General features: G+C 47.2%; 1 protein-coding gene across 3 annotated transcripts in view; it reads left to right on the top strand.

Annotated features, from left to right (window-relative positions):
* The window catches only part of rapgef2b (Rap guanine nucleotide exchange factor 2b), a 352,048-nt gene that overhangs the window by 87,801 nt on the left and 237,025 nt on the right, over positions 1-27,222 (top strand). For 2 of the 3 annotated variants that reach the window (XM_056296986.1, XM_056297056.1), the window contains exons 3-4: positions 2,265-2,321; positions 22,607-22,690. In XM_056296986.1, the coding sequence (XP_056152961.1) occupies positions 2,265-2,321; positions 22,607-22,690 (141 nt within the window). Of the gene's footprint in view, positions 1-825; positions 894-2,264; positions 2,322-22,606; positions 22,691-27,222 lie in introns of those variants that run through there. The other variant, XM_056297132.1, reaches the window with a different exon arrangement.

Consider the following 27,222-nt stretch of genomic DNA (forward strand, 5'->3'; position numbering starts at 1 on the left):
CTTATCTTATCTTATCACAGATCTTACCACAGATCTTATCACTGATCCTATCACAGATCTTATCACAGATCTTACCACAGATCTTATTACAGATCTTATCTTATCACAGATCTTACCACAGATCTTATTACAGATCTTATCTTATCACAGATCTTATCACATATCTTATTACAGATCTTATCATAGGTCTTACCACAGATCTTATTACAGATCTTATCACAGATCTTACCACAGATCTTATCTTATCACAGATCTTGTTACAGATCTTATTTTATCTTACCACAGATCTTATGACAGATCTTACCACAGATCTTATCTTATCACAGATCTTACCACAGATCTTATCTTATCACAGATCTTACCACAGATCTTATCTTATCACAGATCTTGTTACAGATCTTATTTTATCTTATCACAGATCTTACCACAGATCTTATCGAGTGATCTGTTGGCTTTCTCAGATATGTAAACTGCCAGGATATTAAATTCTGCACATTCTGAAAACAAATGTTTACAACTTTTTTCTTCTGTTTTGGGGCATTTCCACCCCCCTCTTTTTCTCCCCGTGTACTCGGCCAATTACCCCACTCTTCCGAGCCATCCCAGTCTCTGCTCTACCCCCTCTGCCGATCCGGGGAGGACTGCAGACTACTACGTCTCCTCTGATACATGTGGAATCACCAGCCGCTTCTTTTCACTTGACAGTGAGGAGTTTCAACAGGGGGACGTAGCACGTGGGAGGATCACGCTATTCCCCCCAGTCCCCCCCCCCAAACAGGCGCCCCGACTGACCAGAGGAGGCGCTAGTGCAACAACCAGGACACACACCCACATCTGGCTTCCCACCTGCAGACACGGCCAATTGTGTCTGTAGACACCCAACCAAGCTGGAGGTAACACAGGGATTCAAACCAGCGATCCCAGTGTTGGTAGACAACAGAATAGACCGCCATGCCACCTGGACGCCCCCCCCTTTTTTTTTAATTTGATAGAGATTGAATCCTAGTTTAAGTGACGCCTGTCTGTTTATCTGCCTGAGTCACTGACAGCAGTGGTTCCTGTAGTACAGAACCTTATGGACATGTTGGTTCTTCTCCAGTAAAGATCCCATTAGTTTTAAACATTTAGATAAGGACAAGTTAAACTTAGAAGAGAATCCAGACCAGTGTGATTTAGAGAAAGTGGAGATGTGTGGGAACCATCAGCTAGAGCACGTGTAGTATTTATAACATGTAGACCAGACGAGGGGTTAAAGGATAAACCGACATAAAGGGTCTTAGTAAGGTGTTGGTCCACCACAAGCCTCCAGAACAGCTTCAATGTTCCTTGTCATAGATTCTACAAGTTTCTGAGCTCTACTGGAGGGAGGGACACCATTCATCCAGAAGATCTTCCCTCAGTTGGTGTTTTGATGATGGTGGTGGAGAGCGCTGTCTGACATGACGGCCATGAATGACCCATAGGTGCTGAGTTGGGTTGAGATCTGGTGACTGAAGGCCATACATGTGATCTACGTCATTCAATTCAATTCAATTCAATTTTATTGTCATTAAAAACAATGTGCAGGCACATGTTAAAAATGAAATGAGGGCTGTGGCTTCACCAAACAGTGCAAGACAGACACAGGCAAACACAGCAAACACAGTAGAAGATATACACACATGAAGACCACAAGCTAAAAATAAGTTAAAAAAGAGCTGGAGTACAAAATATTTAAAAATATCTACAGACATTTAGTGGGTAGCCAGGTTCAGGTGGGCAACAGCTTGTGGAAAGAAGCTGTTTTTGAGCCTGGTAGTGCGGGCTCTGAGGCTCCTGTAGCGCCTCCCAGAGGGCAGGGGGAAGAACAGTCCATGGTTGGGATGGGTGGGATCTCTGCTGATGCTCAGACCCCTTCCAAGGCAGCGTTTGTGATAACTGTCTTTTATGGCTGGGAGCTGGGTACCGGTGATATGCTGGGCCGCCTTGACGACCCGCTGCAGAGCTTTCTGGTCTACTGAGGTGCAGTTGCCGTACCACACTGAGATGCAGATGGTCAGGATGCTCTCTATGGTGCAGTGGTAGAAGTTGGTGAGAATTTTGGGGGGTAGATGGGCGTTCCTCAGCCTCCTCAGGAATCATCTTCATCCTCATCAGACCATCTGCTGACCCCTCATGTCCTGTGGACGGGCGCATTATCGTCCTGGAAGAGACCACTCCCATCGGGATAGAAGTGTTATTTATTTATTCACTCATAAACGTCTTTGTGTTTTTTGTCTCTACAGGATAATGTGTGAGACAGTGCGCTACGAGAGACATGAAGCCAATGAAGTGCTGTACTAGTGAGTATCTCCATGTCTGTCACCCAGTGGCTGTAAATGGTATCTGTGCACAGTTACATACGGGCAGTATTTCATCATCAGCCTCATGGCCCCATCTCATCAGGTGTGCTTAAATGTTTGCTTTACACACTTAGAGACAGGAGGTCCAACACTGCCAGACAGTCACTGCCTCATCTGGTCACACTTAAAACTTCTGAAAGCAACACACACACACACACACACACACAGGACATATATACACTTGCTTGCTTGCTGGTTGTCCATGGTGCCCGATGATGACCATCTTCTTCTATTTGTGGGTCCTTTGAGGACTCAGATAGCAGAAGATACCTGCGCAGCAGAGATGGTTTTTAAAGTGGCATGGGGGGTGCGCTTCTCCCAACGCCACATGACTTGATTGTACAGGAGATGGTTCCGATGGCAAGGGGGATCCCTAGACGACCGGCACCTCCACACAACTGCAGGGGGCTGCCGGAAATCCAGTTTTTCGGAAACCGCCTCGAAGCGTGCCGCCACAGCTTGCTTTTCTGTTGGGGTAAGCTCCCTTAGCCTTATGTCTTCCAGACTCACCCACAAGGCAGCGGGGCAGTGGTTGATAGGTGCCAGGGTGTGTCCACCAGGGTGGGCCTGCACACCATATCTCTCGGGCCCACTGCTGCTCCGAGATCCCCTGCCAAGTTAGCCTGGGGCCGCAAGACCCCAGTTACCATGTGTGGCCACGGGGAGGCCTGGCAGGAGTCTTGGTGAAGGAGAGGCTATGTACTGGCAAGGGAAGGCTTACAAGCTAGGATGCTTCCCTATTCGCCACAAAGGCTAGCCAGCGGCAGCAAGCTAAGGGCAGGAGGGACACAAGCGGGTTGGAAGAACACGTGCACCTTCCCTCCAACTACACACTGCTGCACTAGACGCATCACAACACTCTGTGTGTATGTACACACACACACACACACACAACTCTGACCCACCTGGGTTGTGTGTGTGTGTGTGTGTGTGTGTGTGTGTGTGTGTGTGTGTGTGTGTGTGTGTGTGTGTGTGTGTGTGTGTGTGCGTGTGTGTGTGTGCGTGTGCGTGTGTTGTGTTGTGTTGGTAGAAAATGTGTGTCGACACAGGCAGACTGAAGAACAGTTGTAGGCTGGATTGAAACCCGCCCTGTGGAGGGTGTTAATCAGACCTCCCACCCGCCTGCTCTTCGCAGCCTGTCTCTCGCTTCCTGTGTTCATCATAACCAGTGCCGGTAGAGATGGACTTTAAAAATCTGTGGGGGAAAGGTCATTGTGATCGTTTTTCCATTAAGTTGTCTAACGCTTCGTGCGGGCAGTAAGGGGTAACACAGAAGAGTCAGCAGGCCTAGAGCCTGAGTACGAGAGACTGCTGTGTACCACCAGCTGTTCAGCAGGTCATAGTATCTGGGTTTTGTGTTTGTGTGGAGTTGTGTTGCAGGTCTGTGTGGTGTCTACACAGAGAACTACACCGTCACCCACGTTCATGTCCTCAAATATGTGACTGTGTGTCGAGGTCACGCAGGCACCCCAACAGACACCCCAACAGCTCTACTCGAGTCTACCTGCTGCGTTCCTCATGCCAGCAAACAACACTTCATCCATCTCTCATATCTGGCAAACCAACATGTTGAACTGCTCGTCCTCCTTCTCAATGTGTTCAATGGCATGTAGACTATCTCCTCTTTCATTGTCACCTCCTCTTTCTCAACATGTTCAGTGGCCTGTGGACCATCTCCTCTTTTATCGTCACCTCCTCTTTCTCAACATGTTCAGTAGCCTGTAGACCATCTCCTCTTCCACCGTCACCTCCTCTTTCTCAACATGTTCAGTGGCCTGTAGACCATCTCCTCTTCCACCGTCACCTCCTCTTTCTCAACATGTTCAGTGGCCTGTAGACCATCTCCTCTTCCATCGTCACCTCCTCCTCAACATGTTCAGTGGCCTGTAGACCATCTCCTCTTCCATCGTCACCTACTCCTTCTCAACATGTCCAGTGGCCTGTAGACCATCTCCTCTTTTATCGTCACCTCTTTCTCAACATGTTCAGTGGCCTGTAGTCCATTTCCTCTTCTGTTGTCACCTCCTCCTCTCAACGTGTTCAGTGGCCTGTAGACCATCTCCTCTTCCATCATCACCTCCTCCTTCTCAACATGTTCAGTAGCCTGTAGACCATCTCCTCTTCCACCGTCACCTCCTCTTTCTCAACATGTTCAGTGGCTTGTAGACCACCTCCTTTTCCATCATCACCTCTTGCTTCTCAACATGTTCAGTGGCTTGTAGACCATCTCCTCTTCCAACGTCACCTACTCCTTCTCAACTTGCTTAGTGGCCTGTAGACCATCTCCTCTTCCAACATCACCTCCTCCTTCTCAACATGTTCAGTGGCCTGTAGACCATCTCCTCTTCCATCGTCAGCTCCTCCTTCTCAACATGTTCAGTAGCCTGTAGACCATCTCCTCTTCCAACATCGCCTCCTCCTTCGCAACATGTTCTGTTGCCTGTAGACCATCTCCTCTTCCTTCGTCACCTCCTCCTTCTCAACATGTTCAGTTGCCTGTAGACAACCTCCTCTTCCATCATCACCTTCTCCTTCTCAACATGTTCAGTGGCCTGTAGACCATCTCCTCTTCCAACATCACCTGCTCCTTCTCAACATGTTCAGTGGCCTGTAGACCATCTCCACTTCCATCGTCACCTCCTCCTTCTCAACATGTTCAGTAGCCTTTAGACCATCTCCTTTTCTATCATCACCTCCTCCTTCTCAACATGTTCTGTAACCTGTAGACCATCTCCTCTTCCCTCATCACCTCCTCCTTCTCAACATATTCAGTGGCCTGTAGACCATCTCCTCTTCCAACGTCACCTGCCCTTCTCAACTTGCTCAGTGGCCTGTAGGCCATCTCCTCTTCCTTCGTCACCTCCTCCTTCTCAACATGTTCAGTTGCCTGTAGACCACCTCCTCTTCCATCATCACCTTCTCGTTCTCAACATGTTCAGTGGCCTTTAGACCATCTCCTCTTCCAACATCACCTGCTCCTTCTCAACATTTTCAGTGGCCTGTAGACCATCTCCACTTCCATCGTCACCTCCTCCTTCTCAACATGTTCAGTAGCCTTTAGACCATCTCCTTTTCTATCATCACCTCCTCCTTCTCAACATGTTCTGTAACCTGTAGACCATCTCCTCTTCCCTCATCACCTCCTCCTTCTCAACATATTCAGTGGCCTGTAGACCATCTCCTCTTCCAACGTCACCTACCCTTCTCAACTTGCTCTGTGGCCTGTAGGCCATCTCCTCTTCCATTGTCACCTCCTCCTTCTCAACATGTTCTGTGGCCTGTAGACCATCTCCTCTTCCACTGTCACCTCCACCTTCTCAACATGTTCTGTTGCCTGTAGACCATCTCCTCTTCCTTCGTCACTTCCTCCTTCTCAACATGTTCAGTTGCCTGTAGACCACCTCCTCTTCCATCATCACCTTCTCCTTCTCAACATATTCAGTGGCCTGTAGACCATCTCCTCTTCCAACATCACCTGCTCCTTCTCAACATTTTCAGTGGCCTGTAGACCATCTCCACTTCCATCGTCACCTCCTCCTTCTCAACATGTTCAGTAGCCTGTAGACCATCTCCTCTTCCACCGTCACCTACTCTTTCTCAACATGTTCAGTGGCCTGTAGACCATCTCCTCTTCCATCGTCACCTCCTCCTCAACATGTTCAGTGGCCTGTAGACCATCTCCTCTTCCATCGTCACCTACTCCTTCTCAACATGTTCAGTGGCCTGTAGACCATCTCCTCTTTTATCGTCACCTCTTTCTCAACATGTTCAGTGGCCTGTAGTCCATTTCCTCTTCTGTTGTCACCTCCTCCTCTCAACGTGTTCAGTGGCCTGTAGACCATCTCCGCTTCCATCATCACCTCCTCCTTCTCAACATGTTCAGTAGCCTGTAGACCATCTCCTCTTCCACCGTCACCTCCTCTTTCTCAACATGTTCAGTGGCTTGTAGACCACCTCCTTTTCCATCATGACCTCTTGCTTCTCAACATGTTCAGTGGCTTGTAGACCATCTCCTCTTCCAACGTCACCTACTCCTTCTCAACTTGCTTAGTGGCCTGTAGACCATCTCCTCTTCCAACATCACCTCCTCCTTCTCAACATGTTCAGTGGCCTGTAGACCATCTCCTCTTCCATCGTCAGCTCCTCCTTCTCAACATGTTCAGTAGCCTGTAGACCATCTCCTCTTCCAACATCGCCTCCTCCTTCGCAACATGTTCTGTTGCCTGTAGACCATCTCCTCTTCCTTCGTCACCTCCTCCTTCTCAACATGTTCAGTTGCCTGTAGACCATCTCCTCTTCCATCATCACCTTCTCCTTCTCAACATGTTCAGTGGCCTGTAGACCATCTCCTCTTCCAACATCACCTGCTCCTTCTCAACATGTTCAGTGGCCTGTAGACCATCTCCACTTCCATCGTCACCTCCTCCTTCTCAACATGTTCAGTAGCCTTTAGACCATCTCCTTTTCTATCATCACCTCCTCCTTCTCAACATGTTCTGTAACCTGTAGACCATCTCCTCTTCCCTCATCACCTCCTCCTTCTCAACATATTCAGTGGCCTGTAGACCATCTCCTCTTCCAACGTCACCTACCCTTCTCAACTTGCTCAGTGGCCTGTAGGCCATCTCCTCTTCCATTGTCACCTCCTCCTTCTCAACATGTTCTGTGGCCTGTAGACCATCTCCTCTTCCACTGTCACCTCCTCCTTCTCAACATGTTCTGTTGCCTGTAGACCATCTCCTCTTCCTTCGTCACCTCCTCCTTCTCAACATGTTCAGTTGCCTGTAGACCACCTCCTCTTCCATCCTCACCTTCTCCTTCTCAACATGTTCAGTAGCCTTTAGACCATCTCCTTTTCTATCATCACCTCCTCCTTCTCAACATGTTCTGTAACCTGTAGACCATCTCCTCTTCCCTCATCACCTCCTCCTTCTCAACATATTCAGTGGCCTGTAGACCATCTCCTCTTCCAACGTCACCTACCCTTCTCAACTTGCTCAGTGGCCTGTAGGCCATCTCCTCTTCCATTGTCACCTCCTCCTTCTCAACATGTTCTGTGGCCTGTAGACCATCTCCTCTTCCACTGTCACCTCCTCCTTCTCAACATGTTCTGTGGCCTGTAGACCATCTCCTCTTCCTTCGTCACCTCCTCCTTCTCAACATGTTCAGTTGCCTGTAGACCACCTCCTCTTCCATCATCACCTTCTCGTTCTCAACATGTTCAGTGGCCTTTAGACCATCTCCTCTTCCAACATCACCTGCTCCTTCTCAACATTTTCAGTGGCCTGTACACCATCTCCACTTCCATCGTCACCTCCTCCTTCTCAACATGTTCAGTAGCCTTTAGACCATCTCCTTTTCTATCATCACCTCCTCCTTCTCAACATATTCAATGGCATATAGACCATCTCCTCTTCCCTCGTCACCTACTCCTTCTCAACATGTTCAGTGGCCTGTAGACCATCTCCTCTTCCAACGTCACCTACTCCTTCTCAACATGCTCAGTGGCCTGTAGGCCATCTCCTCTTCCATTGTCACCTCCTCCTTCTCAACATGTTCTGTGGCCTGTAGACCATCTCCTCTTCCACTGTCACCTCCTCCTTCTCAACATATTCAATGGCATATAGACCATCTCTTCTTTCATCATCACCTCTTGCTTCTCAACATTTTCAGTAGCCTGTAGACCACCTCCTCTTCCAACGTCACCTACTCCTTCTCAATTTGCTCAGTGGCCTGTAGGCCATCTCCTCTTCCACTGTCACCTCCTCCTTCTCAACATATTAAATGGCATATAGACCATCTCCTCTTTCATCATCACCTCTTGCTTCTCAACATGTTCAGTAGCCTGTAGACCATCTCCTCTTCCACCGTCACCTACTCTTTCTCAACATGTTCAGTGGCCTGTAGACCATCTCCTCTTCCATCGTCACCTCCTCCTCAACATGTTCAGTGGCCTGTAGACCATCTCCTCTTCCATCGTCACCTACTCCTTCTCAACATGTTCAGTGGCCTGTAGACCATCTCCTCTTTTATCGTCACCTCTTTCTCAACATGTTCAGTGGCCTGTAGGCCATCTCCTCTTCCATTGTCACCTCCTCCTTTTCAACATGTTCAGTGGCCTGTAGACCATCTCCTCTTCCATCATCACCTCCTCCTTGTCAATAGCACCAAAATAGTAGCTCTTTTTGCTCATTTAGCAAAGCCATTTCCATTGCTAGTGCATGTGACCCAGTTCTGTCAAACTGTCACAATGCCTAAGACTTTGTTGTCTTCCTCCTCCTCCTCATCCTCTTCTCCACCATTCCAGCCACTCCCTCGCTTGGTGACTCTGTGTGCCAGCAATTAATAATTGAGTGTTTTAGTTGCTTCAGCTCTGAAAACGGAAGGATGAAATGTGTGTGTGTGTGTGTGTGTGTGTGTGTGTGTGTGTGTGTGTGTGTGTGTGTGTGTGTGTGTGTGTGTGTGTGTGTGTGTGTGAGGTGAGGTATTTGCACCCCTTTCTTACATTTCTGTAAGTGAACATTGGCCCCTACTGTTTCATATTTGATTGGTGGTTATTTTTTCCACTGTCCAGCCAGGTGAAAGTGTTCAGCCAGTCACACTGAGGGCCTGTGGTCACATCTGGATGGATGGATATTGGTTGTTGATGTTTGAGACTGAAACTATTGTCTCTCTCTTTTTTTCATGTGTTTTGTCTGTTTTCGTCTTTTATCCTTACTTTCTTTTAATTTAGACAACATGCTATAGAAATATTGACTGGTTGATCAGGAATCTGGAATATTTATGTAGAGACTAATAATAATAATAATAAACCGATCTTGTATAGTTGCTGTTAAGCCCACTGAGGCAAATTTGTAATTTGTGATATTGGGCTATACAAATAAAATTGATTTGATTTGATTTGATTTATAGCGTTTTTCTAGTACTCAAAGTCGCTTTACAATAAATGGAGTGAAACAAGATGACAGATGAACATAACACAGACATACAGGGGTGAATGGGAAGGGGGCCTACGAGAGGCAGAAGCGCAGCCACACACGACACCAGCAGTACTCTCCGACTTGGACAGATATAAAGGGAAAGAAAACAAACATCATAAATCACAGATGCAGGGCAAGTGCTCAGTTCCCAGCCTGCCCAAGACCAAGGGTGTAGGAGTGGACAGGGGGGCACGAGAAGGCAGTGGAGAAAAGGTGTGTCTTGAGACGGGATTGGAAGAGTGGGAGGGATTCTGAGTCTCTCGTGATTTGGGGAAGTGAGTTCCAGAGCTTGGGAGCTGCTCTGGAGAAGGCTCGGTCACCAAAGCCGTGGAGGTTGGACCTGGGGGTAGAGAGAAGGGAGGTTGAGGTGGATCTGAGGGACCGGGAGGGTTGGTAGGGGGAGAGGAGATCGGTGAGGTATGGGGGAGCCAGTTTGTGAAGGGCTTTATAAGTAAGAACCAGGATTTTGTAATTGATCCGATGGGAGATAGGTAGCCAGTGGAGTTCTTTTAGGACTGGGGTGATGTGGTGCCAGGATTTGGTGAAAGTTAAAAGTCGGGCGGATGCGTTCTGGACCAATTGGAGTCTCTTGATAGAGCTAGCACTGATGCCATAGAGGAGTGAGTTGCAGTAATCAGAGCAGGAGGAGATGAAGGCATGGATCAGTATCTCAGCAGCAGGGCGTGTGAGAGAGGATCTTCTTTTTGCAGTGTTGCGAAGGTGGTAGAAGGAGGATTTGACCATTTGGCAGATATGTGGCTCAAGGGAGAGGGTGGGATCAAGGATCATCCCAAGGTTGCATGCCTGGGGGGAAGGGGAGACAGTAGTGCCATCGATGGTGAGTGCAAGGTTGTTGATTTGGCTGAGAGTGGACTTGGAGCCAATGAAGAGGAGTTCAGTTTTGTCACTGTTGAGTTTGAGAAGGTTTTGCTGCATCCAGACTTTAACAGCAGACAGACAGGAGTCGATGTGAGAGAGGGGTGGATTATGAGGGGATTTGGTGCTGAGGTATATCTGGGTGTCATCAGCATAACGGTGGAAGTCCAACTTGAAATGGCGGAGAATCTGACCAAGAGGGAGGATGTAGATGATGAAAAGGAGTGGGCCGAGTACAGAACCTTGGGGAACACCTTGTGTGACTGTGGATGGAACAGAGGAGTGGTTGTGAAGTGAGATGAAGTGTAACCTGTTGGAGAGGTAGGACTGGAGCCAGCGAGTACGGTGCCTTCAATACCGACATCTTTCAATCTGGTGAGCAGGATGTTGTGGCTCACAGTATCGAAGGCTGCACTCAGGTCGAGGAGGATGAGGATGTTAAGGGCTCCAGTATCAGCAGAGATGAGGAGGTCATTAAGTACTTTAAGGAGTGCAGTTTCAGTGCTGTGGAGTGGGCAAAAACCAGACTGGAGGGGTTCGAGTAGGTTGTTGGGAGTGTAGGTAGGTTTGGAGTTGTGTGGCGACAATGCGTTCCAGGGTTTTAGAGAGGAAGGAGCGATTGGAAATTGGCCAGTATTGGTTGAGGCAGGATGGATCAAGACCGGGTTTCTTGAGAATTGGGGTGATAGCTGCAGTTTTGTAAGCAGAGGGGGCAATTCCATGGGACAGTGAGGAATTGAAAAGGTTGGTGAGGTAGGGATCAAGGGAGTAGGTTGTGGATTTTGATGAGTTCAGAGATAGTGGTTGGGGCAACTGGAACAAACCGGGAGAGGCGGCGATCGGGGGGAGGGTTAGGGTTAGGGTTAGGGGAGAAGAGGGGCCGGAGTAGGTGCTGCCGAGTCAGATGCAGGGGACAGTGATTTGTTGATAGCGGTGATTTTGTCTGCAAAACATTTGAGAAATGAGTTGCATTGTTCAGCAGTAGAGTTGAAGTGGCCATTGGCACGGGGCTTGAGGAAATTGTTTACAGTGGAGAAGAGGGTGCAGGGGTTACGGTTGGAATCATTAATGATGGTGGAAAAATAGGCAGACTTGGCGGCGGTGAGGGCATCTTTGTAGGCAGAGAGGTGGAGGTTGTGGGCTTCTTGGTGTATAGTGAGAGATGTTTTCTTGGCAAGTTGTTCCAGTTGGTGGGCAGTCTGTTTCATTGTGCGGAGCTCAGGTGTGAACCAGGGTGCAGAGGTGTTGAAGGAGACAGTTTTTGTTTTGAGAGGGGCCAGTGTGTTGAGGGAGGCAGACAGAGTGGCATTGAGGTGATTGGTGAGATCATCAGGTAAGGTAGAGGCTGGTTCCAGGGGGAGAGCAGAGGAGAGCAGATCGGAGAGTTGGAGGGGGTCAATAGATTTAGTATTGTGGAATGTTATTTCTCTGAGGAGGTGTGGCCGAGGAGTTGGGGATGGAATAGTGAACTGGACGAGATTATGGTCTGACAGAGGAAATGGGGATGGATGGATGTTGTGTATCGGTAGATTGACAGAGCAGACCAGGTCAAGGATATGGCCTTTGACATGGATGGGGAAAGTGATGTGCTGGGTGAGGTTGAAATTGTCCAATCGAGTGGTGAATTCTGATGCAAACTTACAGATGGGTAAATCAATGTGGATGTTAAAATCACCAAGCAGTAGTAGGTGTGAGGAGAGAGATGAGGCTATTGTTCAGAGAGGTCAGACAGGAAAGATGGTTTTGGTGTGGGTGGCCGGTAGATGAGAATGACAGCCATTGAGCAGGTTTTAAAAGCGAGGAATTCAAATGATGAGATGGTGGGGAGTGAGAGCTCAGTGGTCCTGAAGTTCTGACTGAATAAGACAGCAAGACCACCTCCACAACGGGAGAGACGGGGTCTGCAGATGTAGCCAAAACGGGGGGGGGGGTGCTTCGTTGAGGGAGAAAAAGTCACCAGATTGTTGCCAGGTTTCAGTGAGCAGGAGAAAGTCAAATGAATTATCAGTGATTGTTTCAGGTAGGATAAGGGCTTTGTTATTTAATGATCATGTGTTAAGGAGGGCAAGGTTGATGGAATGAGAGGGCAATGTAGTGGGGGCATGCTGGAGAGGTCTGAGGTTGTCCAGGTTAGCAGTGCGGGGGGGGGTGCAGTGGAGGGGGGGCGGTGGGAGCATAGGGTTTGGATGTGGGATATCATATCAGGGTTAGTGGAAGGATGTAGATGACGAGAGTGTCTGGGGCCGCGATGAAGATAACGGCGGCAGCGGAGGATGCCAGCAGACAGAGCGGAGGTGCATGCAACAGAGGATAGCCGGTAGTTTTTGTTGAGGAACAGGAGTTCATCAGGAGAGTAGTGTAAGGGAGGAGGAGGGAAACTAAACAGGGGAGAAAATAAAAAGGGAAACCAGGGTATTCGATGTAGTCGTAATAAGGGGGGTAACATAAGTAAAAACAGAAGAGGGCAGCAGAGTGTTGGTTCCATGAGACGGGTGGGTTAATAATGCTGGAAACGTAAGAGGGGTAGCGCAAACACGGATGGGGTGAGGCTAGCTACTCACGATATGAAGGGGAGTGCCGCCAGGGATGGTGATGTCCAGATTACGCTAGTCCCAGTTGATGGTGGCCAAAGGGGGATAGTGTCCCCTGCCGAGGGAAAATAAAATAAATAATCCAGCGGGGGTTGGGGGACGGAGCCAGATCCGCAAGCTAGCGTGGAGAGCCAGGAGGTCAGAGCTCACATAAAGCTAACGTTAGCCGAGTGGTGGTGTGCCAGTTAGCTAGTTAGGTGGCTAGCACGGAGGGCCGAAAAAACGGGGACAGAGAGGAGAGAGACAAGACGGTGGGAGAAGCGGCAGCCACACACGACGCCAGCGGTACTCTCCAATTTAAGCAACACACATACATACAAAAGGCGACGAAGACAACAAAGAAAACAACAGCAAATCCAGCTGACAACAGACGAGCAGTGGCAAAGAGCGTCTGCCCGGAAGTGATCCCCGTAACTGAATCAGTGGTAACTAAGCCCACACTTAAAGTCCCTGAGAGGCTGCTAGACAGGCACCTAATTGATGCGCTTGTAGCCACTTCACGTTATGTGTGTCTATGAAATAATCTTCAGACTTGTTTAAGTTGAAACGCTATATTTATTACTAACCATGATGAATCCATAAAACGTCATACGTCATAAAGAGTCCAACATTCCACATTACACTTGTATCGCTTGCCAGCCTTGAAAGCCGTCAAAAAGCTGTGTGCTCCCCTCCGTCAAGTAACACCTGTCAGCTGATTGAATGTTCCCACCTATATTGCTGTGAGCCCATAGCAATTAGAGTGACACCTGTTGCCCAATTAAGTGCTTACAAGATGAGACCAAATGACTCCTACAATTTATTTGTCATTTCATTCCATGCACCTGCACACATGAAATGAAATGAAATATTGTTTCCCCAGCTCACAGCAGTGCCCCACAGACAAAAACACACCCAAACTACAAGAACACATGTATCCAAGCTACCAAAAAAAAAAAAATTACAAAAACAAAAAAATGAGTATATCCAAAGAAAATTTTTTTTCACTGTCCAAGAAAACAAACGCCAGGACGAATGTCGGAACTGCCGGTCTGCATGGGCTACCAGTTAGCTTAGCCTGCCCCGCCTCCGTGTCCTGTCAGACCGCCCTCGGTGTTATCAGAACTGTCAGTGTGCATGGGCTACCAGTTAGCTTAGCCTGCCCCTCCTCCGTGTCCTGTCAGACCACCCTCGGTGTTATCAGAACTGTCAGTCTGCATGGGCTACCAGTTAGCTTAGACTGCCCCGTTTCCGTGTCCTGTCAGACCGCCCTCAGTGTTTCCTCGGCATGGAGGAAACACTCATTTCCTCCAAGCCCAAAGAGGAAACACTGAGGGCCCACCGGACGCAGCAGACCAGGCTCCCCCAGCCGATCCAACACCCGCTCACCCAGCCAGACACCCCCGACACACCTCCCCGCACGCCACAAGATGACACCAAAAACACCAGTCAATGCCAGGTGAGGCTGCCGCCAGGCCACCCTCGGTGTTATCGGAACTGCTCTGTTTGTGCTGAGGGATCCCATCCTTGAGGTGGGCCAACTTCTGGTGCAGTGTGTTTTGGGGTTTGAAAGCAACTGAGAGGCGGTGTTTGGAAAATATGTGTCTCAGCTTTTCCGATAATCCCAACCACATACGGAATCACCACTGGTTTACACTTAGACAGCTGTTGTCCTCTCCTCTCTTCCATCGGCTGATGCACTGTTTGTGTGTCTTCCTGGCTTTGACAAATGTCCAGTTAGGATAACCACACTTAACGAGGACCTGTTTAATGTGGGACTTCTCCCGGGTTTGTGTAATATGGGGATGTCTAAAGCCGGATGTGATGCAGGCGACCGGTGCCTGTCTGGTTGCCACAGTAGTTGCTACAACAAACGGGAGATTCACCTAGCATGATTCCATGCATGATTCTGACATAGTTTAACTGGTACGGTAATGTGTTAGTACTGCAGTGTAGCTATGCTTTATGATGTTAGCTAGACTAGCTAACTTATTTACGTGTAACTTTAAGTTAACGTTAGCTGACGTTACTCAGTTATCAGTAAGTTGTTATCACTGTCCAGAACCCTTCCCTGCGAACTTTTTTTTTTAAATTTATTAATGATTTTTCCCTTTTTCTCCCAATTTAGTGGCCAATCGATCCCTATTTTAATTCAAACACCCACCCTCGTACTGCATGCGTTCGCCAACTGCATCTCTCCGGCTGGCAGTCTCGAAGGAGACGCCGCCCCACTTTCGTGACAAGGCGACTCCAGGCCGAACCACTGTTTTTTCCGACACACACAGACGCATTCATGTGACGAACACAAGCCGACTCTGCCCCCTCCCAGCTGGTCTGGGTTACTGGGTGCACTGGGCTGGTCCGACATGGGCGTGTTGTCTTGGGTGAAGGCCTGGTGGGGCCTGGGTCCCCAGGAGGGGTTTGCGGGCGGGTGGCCCCTGCTGGGAGTGTGGCCGTGGTAGTACTGAGGTCTTGAATATTGTCTGCTGTAGTTTCTTCCTGTGTCAGGCTGGCTTCCCAATGCCACATCTTTATAGTTTTAGCAAATATATTCACTGCATGTTTGCTCAGGGGCGCATGGTCGTGCAGGTGCTGTGGTGTGATGGAGGAGTGGTGAGCCAAGTGCATGTTGGGCAGGAGTGCACATCCTCTGGAAATGTCCACGTTCACTCTCTGGATGGTGGCAGGGTGGAAGTCCATGCGTGGCAGAAGAGTAGAGATGGTGATACTTGCATTGGGGAAGGCCTCAGTGGCTCTCTCTGTCACTCTACAGACCAGTCCTCCCATTCTCTCTCCTGTTGGAGGTCAATGGTGCCAGTATGGATGATGATATGGCTGGGTTTACCAAACTCAGGGTCAGCCAGTATTGAGGGCACATTTTTTGTTTTTGGGCACCATATTTTTGTGGTTATTTTGCCAGGGAAAAGTTTTTCTTCTTTAGGAATTTCCCATTTGAGTCTGTAAGAACGGCAACTTCTGTGTCTTTGTTTACTTTTAGGCCTTTCTGTGTTTTGGTCGCCTGCGGTTTCTTGGTGTCTGAAGGCTGTGCAGGCTCGTCTGTCTGTGTGGTAGGCAGAGTATGGCTGCTGGAGGGCTGCTGGGGGCTAGGAGTGTCCTGGCAGGGTGCAATAGTGGGTCTCGCTCTGTCGCTCTCTGTCTCTCTGTCCCCTCTCTGTTTCTCTGTCTGTTTGTCTGTCTGTCTGTCTGTCTGTCTGTCTGTCTCTCTCTCTCTCTCTCTGTCTCTATCTCTCTGTCTCACTCTCTGTCCCTCTCTGTGACTGTCTCTCTCTGTCTATCTCTCTCTCTCTCAATTCAATTTCAATTCAGATTCAATTCACATGGCTTTATTGGCATGATGTAACAATGTACATATTGCCAAAGCAAGTGTCCAAAAGTTGAAAAAAATAAAAAGAAGCCAAACGTCAATTGGAAAACACCATTGAAAACAAACACACTACAACAAAGAAACATAGTACGAGACAAAAGAACATATTGTCATCAAATATGACAACAACAACGTGTGTCAGGTGACTGTCACTAACTGTGCCTCACTTTATGGCAGGCAGCAACATAGACTGCTGCTAACTTAGACTCACTGTGCCTCACTTTATGACAGGCAGCAATGTAGACTGCTGCTAACTTAGACTCACTGTGCCTCACTTTATGGCAGGCAGCAACATAGACTGCTGCTAACTTACACTCACTGCCCCTCACTTTATGGCAAGCAGCACATAGACTGCTGCTAACTTACACTCACTGTGCCTCACTTTATGGCAGGCAGCAACATAGACTGCTGCTAACTTAGACTCACCGTGCCTCACTTTATGACAGGCAGCAATGTAGACTGCTGCTAACTTAGACTCACTACGCCTCACTTTATGACAGGCAGCAATGTAGACTGCTGCTAGCTTAGACTCACTGTGCCTCACTTTATGGCAGGCAGCAACATAGACTGCTGCTAACTTACACTCACTGCCCCTCACTTTATGGCAAGCAGCACATAGACTGCTGCTAACTTACACTCACTGTGCCTCACTTTATGGCAGGCAGCAACATAGACTGCTGCTAACTTACACTCACTGCCCCTCACTTTATGGCAGGCAGCACATAGACTGCTGCTAACTTACACTCACTGCCCCTCACTTTATGGCAAGCAGCACATAGACTGCTGCTAACTTACACTCACTGCCCCTCACTTTATGGCAAGCAGCACATAGACTGCTGCTAACTTACACTCACTGTCCCTCACTTTATGGCAGGCAGCAACATAGGCTGCTGCTAACTTACACTCACTGTGTCTCACTTTATGGCAGTAGCAACATAGACTGCTGCTAACTTAGACTCACTGCCCCTCACTTTATGGCAAGCAGCAACATAGACTGCTGCTAACTTACTGCCCCTCACTTTATGGCAGTAGCAATATAGACTGCTGCTAACTTACAGCTCTTTGGGTCTCCCCTAGTAGGACTGGTAGTTTTTCTTCCTCTGATAGGTTTAGAAAACCTTTTCTTATTAGTTGGAATTTTTTAAATGTGCTTCTCTAACATGTTTATATGTTCACATGTGGTGAGGAAGTGTAGCTCTGTTTCAGGCTCACTGAGGCTGCAGTGGTGGTGATGAAGACGATGATGATGGTGCAGTGACAGCACAGCCTTTGCTCTGCAGGGAGCAGGTTTTCCTGTCTCCCCTTTTCAAAAGCAAGGCCATGCTCACTCAGTCTGGACACAGTCAGGGTTATTTTTAGTTGTTGGTCTGGTCAGTCTCCATGCTCACATCATCTGCTGTCATGGACTGTCCATGTAGAGACAGACAGCACTGCACGTTGCTCTGTGTTTGTGTTACAATGTGTGAGGTAGTTTTGTTTTAACTGTTTGGTAATGTGATTGGGTCTGATTGATGATGTGTTCTCTTCCTGAGGTGTGTTAATAGCACAGGTTTGTGCTCTCAGCCTCAGGACCAGTTGGGTAAGGGGGTTCCTATTACTCTTCAGCTCTTGGCATTGCAGGGCTTGGTGATGGTACGAAAGGGGGTCATGTAGTTTTACATGTGTCTAAAAGTTCATTGCTCTTGTTTGTGTGTTTAGTATTAGTGGGTATTGGCCTAATTCTGCCCTGCATGCATTGTTTGTAGCTTTCCTCTGGACATGTAGGAGGATCTTACAGAACTCTGCATGCAGGGTCTCAATGGGGTGTTTATCCCATTGAGTAAAGTCTTGTTTTGTAAGTGGACCCCACACCTCAAGGCCACACAGAGCAACTGGTTCAATAACACACTCAATTAATTTTAACCAAATTCTAAATGGTATTTCTGTTTGTATATTTTTTTATGGTGTAGAAAGCCCGGCGTGCTGTCCCTCTCATCTCATGAACTGCTTCATTAAAATGTCCAGCTGGATTTAGTTTTAATCCTAGACAGGTGTAGTATATGCAGTGCTCTACATGTTTTGTACCAGTTGAGAACTTTGGTAGGACGTCCTGAGATCTGGATCTTTTATGGAATATCATTATTTTGGTCTTTTTGGGGTTTACTGTTACAGTTTCACCCTCACAGCCCCCGCAACCTACCTCTTCCTTTCCCTCTGGGCCTCCACGGCCCTCGGCTTTGCCTGAGTATCCACTCCTCACCACCAGAGCTGGGGCGCGTTCACGTTCCCCATCACCGGATTCAGACTCTGAGGTCCCCAGCACCTCCCAACGGGCACAGCGCGCCCTACGGCACCACTGATGCCATCTGCTGGCAGACTGGCAGCACGGCTCTGCTTTTTCTTGGTCACTCATTCCCTCAGCTGTGCCCCATCTACAATCATCTCAGCTGTTCCCCATCTGCAATCACTTCTACCCCTACAAGAACCCGGCCTTCTCAAACTTATTGCCAGAACTTCCCATAGCATACCTCTGACCTGTTGCACAGAGCTGGCTCGCCTGCCAACCAACCAACCAACCAACCTCCCTCCCTCCCTCCTCGGACCACCACTTAGACTTTGAATTTGGACTACTACTTTGGCTTTGAACTGGACTACTCCTCAATTCCCCTTTGACCTCGGGCATGTCACTTTGGTTGATACATGCACACTTACACAACACCCAGCACCCCATTCATATTTTACACACACTTAGGATAATTTACACTAATACACAGCTAGACAAATTACTGCCTGTCACACTACACACAGCACATTCGCACGCCCCACTAACAAAACTACCTGAGCACCATACACATCCCGCATTTCTCTCTCCCCTATTATTTTCCCTTCGTTAATTTTCATTCAACATTATTAAGAGTCCTCCGCCTCCCGTGTGGTCGTCTGGGTCCTCCTGCACAACCTGTAACATTTACTGTCAGGGCCCAGGTCTGACAGTAATGATCCAGCAGATCCGGGCTCTGCAGATGACTTGATTTTGCTGTCCCCCACAGCAGATGGCCTACAGCAAAGAGTAGGCATTTCACCTCCTGATTGTGGAGACTTACCCCGGGGACAGAGGACTTTTCTAGCATAGTAGCCAATTCATTAATGTAGATATTGAAGAGTATAGGACTGAGGGTACAGCCCTGACGAACATCTCGCCCTTGGGTAAAGATTCTGTTCTTTTTTTGCCAATTTCTACGCTGCACATATTGCCAGAATACACTGCTTTTATAATATCACATGTTTTACCCCCTACACCACTCTCCATGACTTTGTAGAACAGTCCTGCATGCCCAATAGAATCAAAAGCTTTTTGGACGTCAATAAAACAGGCATGCAATTTTGTGTTATATGTTTATCAGTTAGGGTATGTAGGGTGTACATATGATCAGTTGTGTGGTGTTTCGGTATAAATCCAATTTGGCTTTTGCTCAAGACATTGTGTTTGGTGAGGTAGTTCAGAAGTCTGGCATTCATAATACTACAGAAGACCTTCTCCAGATCACGGTTCACACAGATGCCTCGGGAATTATCAGGGTCACATTTGTCTCCGTTTTTATAGAGTGGGGTTATAAGTCCATTATTCCAGATGTCAGGAAAATAGCCTACACTCGGAACCAAACTGAATAGTTTTAATATAGCCAATTGAATTTCTTGTTCATATTTTTTAACATTTTGTTCAAGATGCCACTAGGTCCACAAACTTTTTTAGATTTGAGGGCCTGCAGGTTCTTGAGGAGTTCCTGTTCAATAATTGGGGGGTCTAACGGATTCTGATTGTCTTTTATAGCTAGCTCCAGTTTAGTCCACTTCTCATGAATTTGGGATTGCTCTATATTTACATCAATTTGAACAGTGTGGTATACATGTCTGTCAGTCTGTCTCTCTCAAATTCAAATGGCTTTATTATCATGATGTAACAATGTACATAGTGCCAAAGCAAGTATTCAAACATTGAAAAAAGCCAAACATCAACTGGAAAACATTACTGCAAAGAACCATAGGACTGCAAAGAAACATAGTACTGCAAAGAAACATAGTAGTGCATGGTAACATAGTACAGCAAAGAAACGTACTGTAAAGAAACATGGTACAACAAAGAAACATGGAACAGCAAAGAAATAAAGGACTGCAAAGAAACATAGGACTGCAAAGAAACATAGTACTGCATGGTAACCTAGTACTGCAAAGAAACATAGTACTGCAAAGAAACATGGTACAGCAAAGAAACTACTGCGTGGTAACATAGTACTGCAAAAAACATAGTACAGCAAAGAAACATGGTACAACAAAGAAACATAGTACTGCAAAGAAATAGTACTGCAAAGAAACCTGGTACAGCAAAGAAACATAGTACTGCATGGTAACGTAGTACTGCAAAGAAACATGGTACAGCAAAGAAACATAGTACTGCATGGTAATAGTACTGCAAAGAAACATAGTACTGCAAAGAAACATGGAACAGCAAAGAAACATGGCACAGCAAAGAAACATAGTACTGTATGGTAACATGGTACTGCAAAGAAACATGGTACAGCAAAGAAACAGTACTGCAGAAAAAAGCATAGTACTGCAAAGAAACAGTACAGCAAAGAAACATATTACTGCATGGTAACATAGTACTGCAAAGAAACATAGTACTACAAAGAAACATTGCACTGCAAAGAAACGGTACACCAAAGAAACAGTACAGCAAGGAAACATAGTACACCAAAGAAACTGTACAGCAAAGAAATATAGTACTGCATGGTAACATAGTACTTCAAAGAAACATAGTACTGCAAATAAATATAGTACACCAAAGAAACAGTACAGGAAAGAAACAATAGAAAACAAAAGAACATACTGTCATCGAAATGGCAGCAACAACGTGTCAGGTGGCTGTCACTCACTGCCCCTCACTTTATGGCCGGCAGCAACATAGACTGCCGCTAACGTACACTCACTGTGCCTCACTTTATGGCAGAGAGCAACATAGACTGCTGCTAACTTGCACTCACTGTGCCTCACTTTATGGCAGACAGCAACATAGACTGCTGCTAACTTACACTCACTGCCCCTCACTTTATGGCAGAGAGCAACATAGACTGCTGCTAACTTGCACTCACTGTGCCTCACTTTATGGCAGACAGCAACATAGACTGCCGCTAACGTACACTCACTGTGCCTCACTTTATGGCAGAGAGCAACATAGACTGCTGCTAACTTGCACTCACTGTGCCTCACTTTATGGCAGACAGCAACATAGACTGCTGCTAACTTACACTCACTGCCCCTCACTTTATGGCAGGCAGCAACATAGACTGCTGCTAACTTACACTCACTGCCCCTCACTTTATGGCAGTAGCAACATAGACTGCTGCTAACTTACACTCACTGTGCCTCACTTTATGGCAGGCAGCAACATAGACTGCTGCTAACTTGCACTCACTGTGCCGCACTTTATGGCAGGCAGCAACATAGACTGCTGCTAACTTGCACTCACTGCCCCTCACTTTATGGCAGTAGCAACATAGACTGCTGCTAACTTACAGCTCTTTGGGTCTCCTCTAGTAGGACTGATAGTTTTTCTTCCTCTGAAAGGTTTAGAAAACCTTTTCTTATTAGTTGGAATTGTTTAAATGTGCTTCTCTAACATGTTTATATGTTCACGTGGTGAGGAAGTGTAGCTCTGTTTCAGGCTCAGTGACAGCACAGCCTTGGCTCTGCAGGGAGCAGGTTCCCCCCCCCCCCCCTTTTCAATAGCAAGGCTGTGACTCTGTCTCTCCGTCTGCCTCTGCTTCGCTGTCTGTTTTCTGTGACTCTTCAGAAAGCTTATGTGGCAGAGTGAACATCAGTTATGTATTGTAAGTGTGAGCTACATTAACAGTATGTCAGGGTAGGTTAAATGAACTACCAGTCCAACACGTGTATAAGAATGGAAGTGGGATGATGTGACTACGACTCATCTTCCCCCTGGCTGCCCTTCAGCACGCGGCAGGTTGCCATGCACAGATAACTCATCCTACCTACTGTCATCGTTCCATTTTCTGAGGATGAAAAGGGTTTAATGATGAATTATCTTGAAATGGCTATCCGCTGGATGAACTTACTACCCTTTAAAGTGCTCTAGATTCCCATTTATTTATTCAGTTAGATTTGTTTTCTATGTATTTATTTATTCATTTCAGTTCTCCAGCTATTAATTTTTTCAAAGAAGAGATGCTTTTATTTCTTTTACATTGTGGATTTGTCATGTGTGAAGGAATGTCCTAAAATATTTTCCAGATATTTCTAACTAGCTGGGACTCACCGCTCACACAGTCCCATTTTTTTATTTCACCAAAGCTTCTGTCATGTTCCTCCTCTCTCTTGAGTTGGCTGATATGTTTTCTCGTCCTCTCTCCCCTTCAGCCCGGACGATGTTGGCAGCTGCTGGTACATCCTGCTGTCAGGCTCCGTCTTCATTAAGGAGTCCATGTTCCTGCCCAGAAGCAGGTAGGCACGTCAGCCATTTTGCAGTGGGGAGCATGTCAAAGGGCTGATCCTGGAACAGCCTTCCCCCTCCTCGAAGCCTGTTTAGTACAACTTCCAAAGGAGATTACATGAAAAAGCTGATCGAGGAACTGGCAATGATGGACCAACTCAAACTTTCATTTATCCTCTTATTGTTATTACCTTGCTCACATCTGTATGTGTGTGCAGCACCATGGTGCCTGCAGAGGCCTCTCCTGCACAGTCTGGAGGGTGACAGTCTACCACAGCGGTGGCTAACCATGTGATATGGAGAGCCATGTATATACAGGTTTTCATTCCAACTCGACTCCGCACCAGGTGATTTCACTGATACAATCTTCCTCTTTGGTTGAAGGGTTGCTAATCAGTGAAATCACCTGGTGTGGAGTCTGGCTGGAATGAAAACCTGAATACACATGGCTCGCCATGACACATGGTTAGCCACCCCTGGTCTACCATGTTGGAGGTCTGACATTAAAATCTGTATGTGTGCAGCACCATGGTGCCTGCAGAGGCCTCTCCTGCCCAGTCTGGATGGTGATAGTCTACCATGTTGGAGGTCTGACATTTACATCTGTATGTGTACAGCACCATGGTGCCTGCAGAGGCTTCTCCTGCAAAGTCTGGAGGGTGATAGTCTACCATGTTGGAGGTCTGACATTAACATCTGTATGTGTGCAGCACCATGGTGCCTGCAGAGGCTTCTCCTGCAAAGTCTGGAGGGTGATAGTCTACCATGTTGGAGGTCTGACATTAACATCTGTATGTGTGCAGCACCATGGTGCCTGCAGAGGCCTCTCCTGCACAGTCTGAAGGGTGATAGTCTACCATGTTGGAGGTCTGACATTAAAAGGAACAATTTTAACACCACCAGGTTTCCAAGTGTGACGACTTGATGACTGGCGTCTCTTCACAGAATCCAAGCTAATCTTGGATCAGATGAATTAGGGTGTGGCTCCATACAAACCTAGTCTTGGTATCAGCGGAACAAGGACAGATGAAAGCACTTCTGTCAGAATCAGAATCGTGTTTATTAGCCATGTAGGTCTGCACATACATGAAATGTGACTGGTTTCATGACTCTCTCAGTAGACTGACTGATACAGGTGAAATAAGAGGTGATAATGTGCAGTGGTGCAGAGAATATATCCGAGTTGCTGAAACACATTTTAGCATGTTACTTACATACATGCCTGAGGTAGATGGACATAACAGAGTGTACCAGTATACGTAAAATATACAGTACAGTACATACAACATGTACAGTACAGTATATACAACATGGTTGGATTTACTGACAGTATTAAGTGTTCATTTGAATGACAGCCAATGGAAAGAAACTGTTTTTATATCTGGTTGTTTTGGGGTACAGTGCTCTGTAGCGCCTACCAGAGGGGAGGAGTTGGAACAGGTTGTGACCAGGGTGTGATGGGTCTGCAGTGATGTTGCCTGCCTGTTTCCTGAGTCTGGGGGTGTATAAGCCCTGAATGGAGGGCAGGTTGGCAAAAATGATTTTCTCTGCAGACCTAACTCTCAGTTGTAGTCTGTCCCTGCCCTGTCCGTGCATAGCTTTGAATAAGAACCAGGAAACTGTGAATAAGAACCAGGAAACTGAATGAAAACCAGGAAGAAGCTCAGTAGCGAATCTGGCATCCCATAATACCACCTAAGAAACACATGTGCACACTGTCTTTCCCTCTTACTCCCTCACACATGCCCGAAAGCCTGCTCTGTGTGCTGATCAACCCAAATGCTGGCCTCGGTTGAACAACCATGAACCACCAGTTGAACAACAAGAGACCTCCATTGTGTGAACTACTTCTATGGGCGTCAAGAGAACAGTACTCTTTTCACCGCAGCTTTATGTAACACACCTACGTACAGCTGGGCCCAGATGCTGACATTCGCTTTAGACAGCTTAGCACACCCCAGCGTTCCTCTGGGGTCAATGTCTCTTTGAACATCAGAGGTGTTTGCACCAAGGGTCACCTGCCCTCCGCTGGCCTCCATGTCTGCATAACCTCTTTCAGTTCACCAAGATGAAACTTTGTCTGGGTGGCACAGCGGCGATTTGTAGATGTTGTCACATCAGAGTTAATGTGCGGGAAGGAGCGATCTGTGAGGATTTGTACCCTCTTTTCATAAAGAGAGGAGGCTGTCCATAAGGTGTCAAAACAGTCCATCTGTGTTAAGAGCGAACAACCATCCCTGAACCGGGGGGAGGGGGGCTAAGAGTACATCTGTCACCATCTTACAATGCTGTGATTGCAACTATCCTCCAGTCCTCTGTGAATACTACACAGGGTCAATGGTCACAACCATATTTGCATATGAAACTGATCGTTGTTTTCAGTCGTTATACCACTGTATTTTTATAAGGGTGGGGGTACCTGCGGTCACTGTTGTTTATAAGGTTGGGACACCTGCAGTCACTGTATTGTTTATAAGGGTGGGGGTACCTGCAGTCACTGTATTGTTTTTAAGGGTGGGGACACCTGCAGTTACTGTATTGTTTATAAGGGTGGGACACCTGCAGTCTCTGTATTGTTTGTAAGGGTGGGGACACCTGCAGTCACTGTATTGTTTATAAGGGTGGGGACACCTGCAGTCACTGTATTGTTTATAAGGGTGGGACACCTGCAGTCACTGTATTGTTTATAAGGGTGGGACACCGGCAGTCACTGTATTGTTTATAAGGGTGGGACACCTGCAGTCACTGTATTGTTTATAAGGGTGGGGACACCTGCAGTCACTGTATTGTTTATAAGGGTGGGACACCTGCAGTCACTGTATTGTTTATAAGGGTGGGGACACCTGCAGTCAGGTGAGACTGAAGAGGTCACTTAGATGATGATGAAACCTTTTTGTCAATAAACGTTGAGTCCGGATGAGCTGATTCAGCCTTCTTTGGTTTCTTCCAGTCCTGTCCATCTCTGTCTAGATGAACGGATTCAACTTTGTGATACATTTGAGCAATTTGTATTTTGACATCTTGCTACTAGGATGACTGAAATGGATTTACACAGACACTGGGAAATAATAATGTTTCGATTTTATTTTGCATTAAAATAGCTGTAAATGTTCATAGAATGAAATTCTTCAAATGCAGGGTTATTTCATTTGTGACTTTTCAGTACGTCACAGAAGGTAGAATCAGTTCATCTGGACTCAACGTTTATTGACAGAAACGTTTCATCATCATCTAAGTGACCTCTTCAGTCTCACCTGACTGCAGGTATCCCCACCCTTATTAAACAATACAGTGGCATAATGACCCAAACCAACGACCAGTTTCATATGCAAATATGGTGTGACCATTAATTAGAGTTACAGTGGCTATGTGTACTATTCACAGAGGATTGGGGAATAGTTGCAATTACAGTTGCAATTTGTTTATATGGTGATTGTGGTCAACTGACTCGGGTCCTGGGCTGTTCCGGTGGCGTTTGGACACTACTTGGCATCCTCCTCATCATATTCTTCATCTCATCTCCTCTCACCTTATCATCAGCTGCTTCTCCAAGGTCGGGTCGCGGTGGCAGCAAGCTAACTAGGGCACTCCAGATGTCCCTCTCTCCAGCAACGCCCGTCAGTTCCTTGTACATGATCCCAAAGCATTCCCAGGCCAGATTGGACATGTAGTCCCTCCTGTGAGTTCTGGTCTACCCCAGGATCTCCTCCCAGTTTTACATGCTTGGAAGACCTCCAAAGGAAGGCACCCAGGAGGCATCATAATCAGATGCCTGAATCACCTCAACTGGCTCCTTTTGATGCGAAGGAGCAGCGGCTCTACTCCGAGCTCCCTCCAGATGTCCAAGCTCCTCACCCTATCTCTAAGGCTGAGCCCAGACACCCTACGGAGGAAACTCATTTCAGCTGCTTGTATTCGCGATGTAACCCTTTCGGTCACTACCTAAAGCTCATGACCATAGGTGAGGGTTTGAACGAAGATTGACTGGTAAATTGAGAGCTTTGCCTTCTGGCTCAGCTCCTTCTTCACCACAATGGTCCGGTACAATGTCCGCATTACTGCTGATGCTGCACCAATCCATCTGTCCATCTCCTGTTCCATCCTACCCTCGCTCGTGAACAAAACCCCAGATACTTGACCTCCTTCACTTGAGGCAACAACTCATCCCCAACCTGGAGGGAGCAATCCACCATTTTCCAATAGAGAACCATGGCCTTAGACTTGGACGTGTTGACTGTCATCCCGGCCATTTCTCACTCAACTGAAAATTGTCCCAGTGCACGCCGGAGGTCACATTTTGATGAACCCAACAAAACCACATAATCTGCAAAGAGCAGAGATGCAATTCTGAGGTTCCCAAAACTGACACGCTCCTCACGTTAGCTGTGCCTTGAGATCCCATCCATGAATGTCACAAACAGAATCAGAGACAAGGGACAATCTTGGTGGGGTCCGACACCCACCGAAAATGTGTTTGACTTTGTGCTGAGAATGCGGACACAGCTCTCACTTTGGTTATACAAGGACTGGATGGCTTGTAGCT

Source organism: Lampris incognitus, chromosome 1 (assembly GCF_029633865.1).
Source record: "Lampris incognitus isolate fLamInc1 chromosome 1, fLamInc1.hap2, whole genome shotgun sequence".
NCBI classification, from domain to species: domain Eukaryota; kingdom Metazoa; phylum Chordata; class Actinopteri; order Lampriformes; family Lampridae; genus Lampris; species Lampris incognitus.